The 5742-nt window shown below is 37.1% G+C and overlaps 2 protein-coding genes across 2 annotated transcripts; both read left to right on the top strand.

Moving 5' to 3' along the window:
* Positions 1-215: 215 nt before the first annotated feature.
* LOC129218728 (uncharacterized) lies at positions 216-767 on the top strand. The gene has a single exon (XM_054853051.1). It carries the CDS (start codon positions 216-218, stop codon positions 765-767), a length of 552 nt encoding a protein of 183 aa, XP_054709026.1.
* Positions 768-4270: 3503 nt separating this feature from the next.
* LOC129218729 (uncharacterized) lies at positions 4271-5152 on the top strand. The gene has a single exon (XM_054853052.1). It carries the CDS (start codon positions 4271-4273, stop codon positions 5150-5152), a length of 882 nt encoding a protein of 293 aa, XP_054709027.1.
* Positions 5153-5742: the final 590 nt, after the last annotated feature.

A 5742-nucleotide genomic window follows, 5' to 3' on the forward strand; every position in this document is an offset into this window, starting at 1 on the left:
GTGTCACAATTTGTACACAAAGAAATAGAAGGAATATCTGAAGACTATAGTTCAAATGATTTCATTGCCCCGCGACTTTTGGAAGCGTTGAAGAGGTTAAATGTATGGTAAGAGTTTTTGAATTTAGAAACTTACTTTGACGCGCAACATGGCATCCTTGCCGGGAAGTAGTGAAGTTATTTGATTTGTATTTAAAAGTAAAGAACCTCGTTGAAATGTCTAAAACAAATGAAGATATTCAATTAAAAATGTCAAAAGCAAGTGTAGAAAATTTACTTAAGAAGCGTGCTGTTATGCGAGCTGCTGTTACGAGAGCAGTAAGTAAGCTAAAAACAGAACTGGCAAAGAGTGAGATGGATGCAAACATCTTGGAAGAACTTGTAGAAATATTAACTTTAAAATTTGATATGCTAAGCTCTGTAGATAGACAATTAAAAGATAATTTTGAACCGGACGAACTCGAAAAAGAAATTGAAATTTCGGAAAAATATCGCGAGAAAGTGACTGTTTGGAAATTTCGAGCTACTAAACGAATTAATGAAATGCGTCAGAATTCGTTGGAAATGAGTCGCATCAGCGAAAATCAAAATAGAAGCTTTGAAACAGCCAGCAACAATACTATACGCGTTAAACTGCAGAAATTGACTATCGCGAAGTTTTACGGAGATGTGAGCCAATGGTTAATATTCTGGAACAGTTTTGAATCTGCGATACATAAGAATGAACTTTTGAATAATGTTGACAAATTCAACTACCTAAAGGCGTAATTAGGTGGAACTGCCATGAATACAGTTGAAGGATTTCCAATTACAGCTGAAAATTATGATAACGCGATAAAAGCATTGAAGGACAGATATGCTGAAACTGACTTATTAATTAGTGCTCATATGAATAATATCATCAGTATATGCAACCTCTTAGAGACTCTAATGATGTTCGTGCATTTCGAAGATTTTATGACAACTGTACAACGCAAATACGGTGTTTAGAAGCATTAGGTTTGTCATCGGAAAATTATACTAGTGTGTTATGCCCCCTGCTATTAAAAATCCTTCCTGCGGATTTAGTTTTAGAAAATAGCAAATTAGAAAGTAATACCCATTCAAATCTAACAAACTTGATTTTCTGTCAAAATCTTTGATGTCGCGAGAAAGAGCAATGCATATTATGTCAGTTAACATAAATCAAATTTCCCCCAACGAGATTTTCCCGCCACATAGGCAAAACACTGTCGAAAACGGTGTTAGAAATGATTCAAGGAAGAATAGGAAACAAATCGCTACCGCGTCTGAGCTGATTTCTACCGATGAGATAGAAAAACTCAAAAAATTTAAATGCGTATTTTGCGATTCATTTACCCATTTTAGTTCTGAATGTGAATCCGCTAGTAATTTGTCGCTAGAAGAACGGAAAAATATCCTGATGAAAAAGGGAGCGTGTTTCAAGTGTTTAGAAATAAGGAAGCATATTTCTCGGTTTTGTAAAGCAAGCGTAAATTGTAAGCATTGTAACGGAAAACATTCTTCTTTAATGTGTTTTGCTAAATATAAGCCAAAACTTAACGTAGATAAGAATATCATTTCTAAAAATTCCGTCCTCTCAATCCAATCTTCGTCGAATGAAGTTTATTTGCAAACTTTGATGGTGCGTATTCGTAATCATGGTTTAGAACATTTAGTGCGTGTAATTGTTGATTCAGGGTCGCAAAAAAGTTACATTTCTGAGTTTGCTGCAAATAAAATGGGGTTAAAGAGTTCGGGAACTGAAATTGTTAAGCATGGGCTTTTTGGAGGGATAGAAACTACAGAACAGCATAATCGTTATTCTGTGAACTTGAGTAGTCTTGATCGAAAGCATAGTTTTAAAGTTGAAGTAATGAATCAGAAGAAAATTTGCGCGTTTATTCCGAAGGCTAAGACAGGTAAGTGTATTAAAATTTTGAAGCGGGCTGGTATATTTTTGAGTGATATATCGTCAATGGGTAAAACATGTTTGTATGAAGAAAATAATAATGAAATACACATGTTGTTAGGAGCGGATATAGCAGATAAATTATACACGAATGGAATCAGACATTTTTCGAACGGTTTAGTTGCTGTTAAAACTAAGTTGGGATGGACGCTCATGGGAAAAGACTCAAATAAAGCTAAAGTAGATAATTCGCTGTTACTGTTATCTCTTCATGTTAATGACGCTAAATTAAATGATTTGTTGAATTTAGATTCTTTAGGAATTCTTGATCCAAGTGAGAAAATAAATAAACAAGAAGCCCAAGTATTGGCATTAAAGCATTTTAGAGATACAATAGGCAGGCAAGAAGATGGGAGATATATTGTTCTTTACCGTGGGTAAAAGATCCTCATTTGCTAAATGATCATAAACATTTAGCGGAAAAACGTTTGAAAAATACGGTAAAAAATCTCAAATATACAGGAAACTTAGGGGACTATGAAAATGTCTTTTGTGAATGGGAAACAGAGGGAATAATGGAGCAAATTCCAATTTCTGAAAATAAAATTGAAATTGCTTCTCATTATCTCCCACACAGGGCAGTAATTAAGGAAAATTCGACTACTAGAATTCGTCCAGTTTTTGACGGATCCGCTCATTCACCAAGAGGTGCTTCTCTGAATGATTGTACCGAGAAAGGGCCTAATTTGATAGAATTGATACCTACCCTCTTGAACCGTTTCAGGATTGGAAAGTTTAGGGTGGTTTGTGACATTCGTCGAGCTTTTTTACAGATAGCTTTGCAATCAGCTGATAGGGATTTTTTGCGTTTTTTGTGGTGGGCAGAGGGCAATCCAAAAAAGTCAGTAATTTATCGCCACGCTCGTGTTGTCTTTGGCGTAAGTTGCAGCCCTTTTCTTCTGGTAGGAACACTTTCTTACCATTTCGATCAAGCCCCAGATGAACTTAAAGAAATTGCTCAAAAATTTAGAGATTCTCTTTATGTGGATAATTGTGTGGCTAGCGTAGACAGCATAGCAGAATTAGAAAAATTCCGTGAACATTCTTATAGGCTTTTGTCATCCGCAAAATTTGATCTTACAGGTTGGCAAAGTAATGCATTAATTCCTGAAATCGCTAACTTGGAAAATAGTGAACCGGTGTCGGTTTTAGGACTTTTGTGGAACACCGCTGAAAACACGCTGTCGTGCGATGTCAGAAAATTAACAATATATGGACCAAACACAAAAAGAACTATTTTGTCCATTACACATCAAACTTTCGATCCGATTGGTTTTACTTGTCCAATAACTTTGACACCCAAAATAATTTTACAAGAATGTTGGAAAAACAAAGCTTCGTGGGATTCTCGGCTTCCCGATGAATTAGTGAAGTGCTTCAAAAAATGGAAAAATGAGATTGCAAAATTGTACAGCCTGAAAAAACCCGACGTTTATCAAAATTGCCATTTATTCTTAAGGACATAACTTTACACATTTTTTGTGATGATTGTCAGACATCTTATGCTACGTGCATATATTTTACAGTGGAACAGGTTGGAACCCCCGTAACTTGTCAGTTGATTGCCGCTAGAGCTAGAGTTGCCCCATTAAAAAAGGTTACGATCCCTCGTCTTGAACTTTTAGCTTGTTCGATCGGAGCTAGATTATCAACACATTCAAATGTGACTTACGTCTCGAAGCCGTAAAAACTGTCTTTTGGTCAGATTCTATGGATGTGCTATTTTGGATAAAAAAAGGAAGGTCCGTGGGTAACATTCGTAGAAAATCGTGTTCAAGAAATCAGAAGACTGACAAAAATTGAACAGTGGAGATTCGTCTCAGGAGTAATGAATGTAGCTGACATTCCGTCCCCAGGATGTACCTTAGGAAAGCTATTGCGTACGGAATGGCTGTACGGACCGGACTGGTTGAAGAAATCTGCCGAATATTGGCCGAAAAACAAATTTCTGCCTGACATGGAAGTAGTAAACGCAGAAAAGAAGAAAGTTATAATCACAGCTACTAACTCCGAAGATCAGGAAAAATACTACTACAGATATTCTTCTTACGTTAAACTACTACGAATCACCACGTGGATTTACAGATTTGTAGAAAATTGTAAAAAATCCAAAAAGGATAGACTATTTGGTGTTCTTGACAGTAAAGAGCTTCAAAAGGTCGAACAAGTCATTTTAAAGCAAATTCAATCAGAAGCTTTTGGAAGAAACCCTGACGCAAGATTAAGGTCGATCAATACAATCGTATTCGACGATGCCTTGATTTGAGTGAAAACGAAGATATTTTTTAAAGATGATGACATGCATTTTCGGCTTTCAGTTGTATTTAACTCCGAACACCCGGTTGTCCTTAGTCTCATTCGGTGGAAACATAAAGAGTTAGGACATTGTGGCGTACAATTGCTTATGTCAGCGCTTCGAGAAAAATACTGGATTTTGAAGAGCCGGAAAACCATTAAGAAGGCAATCAAGTCCTGTATTTTGTGTCGAAGATTCAACTCTAAACCGCCCGAAGTTCGGGAAAGTGTTTTACCGGAAAATCGTGTAAAAGATGCATCAGTTTTCGAAATTCTAGGAATAGATCTAGCTGGACCCTTGATCCTCAAAGATAACTCAAAGGTTTGGATTTTGATTTTCACCTGTGCTGTTTTTAGAGCTGTTCATTTTAAGATGTTGACTTCAGTGTCTACAGACAACTTTCTTTTGGGGTTAAGGAGATTCATCGCGAGAAGAGGCAGACCATCAATTATCTATTCCGATAACGGCAAGAACTTTGTTGGCGCAAAAAATCAATTAAGCAGGATTGATTGGAAAAAGATTCAAGATGAAACTACTGCTTCTATTGCTTGGATTTTTATCCCCCCTTCTGCTCCCTGGTGGGGAGGATTTTGGGAGAGGTTAGTAGGAGTTTTGAAGATAATTTTAAGAAATGTTTTGGGTTTAACATCGTTGAATTCTGAAGAGATGTTAACAGTCCTCTGCGATTGTGAGAGTATCATAAATTCGCGACCGTTGACATACGTTAGTGATGACGTTCAAGATCTTACCCCGATTACACCTATGTTTTTGCAAGAGATTAGAGAAATCGGTGTTCCAGACTTAGATGCGCTGGATCATCAAAAATTAAATAAACGTCACGCGTATACACAAAAAATACGAAAAGATCTCCGTTCGAGATTTTGAGTGGAATATCTCGGACAGTTGCGACAACCTGTGACTACTAGAAATAATTCTCCAGTTCTAAAAATTGGTGATTTAGTTATCGTGTGGACAGATAACTGTAAAAGAATTGACTGGCCACTTGGAAAAGTTATAGAAGTTTTCACAAGTAAGGATGGATGTGTGCGAATTGCTAAAGTAAAGACAAAAACGGGTGCATTCATTCGTCCTGTTAAAAGGTTGTGTTCTCTGGAGTTGGGAGCGGTGTCATCTTGTGAGCTTCAAAGGTTAAAACCCCCTCTTGTGACTGTTCTTGAGGATTTGTGTTGCACCACCAGTTCATCACCAAGCCTGACAGCACTGAATTTGAGTTCCGGAGTCCTGAGCCCTGAACTCAAGGTGGGGAATGTGGAAAACGCCTAAGAACTGAACTGAGTAGTTAAGTTTCTATAAATTAGACGGACTCGCGCATCTCGTGGCAGTTGTTATCAGTATGTGGCAGTCTTCAGAATGTTATCGCAGTATGTAATAGTTTACAGTCCTTCACATTTCGCGCGAGTTCGTTACAGAAATCTTCATGTTGTGTTTATTAACTAACAAGTTTTATTTGCAAC

Source organism: Uloborus diversus, chromosome 3 (genome assembly GCF_026930045.1).
Source record: "Uloborus diversus isolate 005 chromosome 3, Udiv.v.3.1, whole genome shotgun sequence".
NCBI classification, from domain to species: Eukaryota; Metazoa; Arthropoda; class Arachnida; order Araneae; family Uloboridae; genus Uloborus; species Uloborus diversus.

Bases quoted from the DNA above. Each gene is read 5' to 3' on its own strand.
- LOC129218729 (XM_054853052.1), top strand. From the start codon at position 4,271: ATGCATTTTCGGCTTTCAGTTGTATTTAACTCCGAACACCCGGTTGTC.
- LOC129218728 (XM_054853051.1), top strand. From the start codon at position 216: ATGTCTAAAACAAATGAAGATATTCAATTAAAAATGTCAAAAGCAAGT.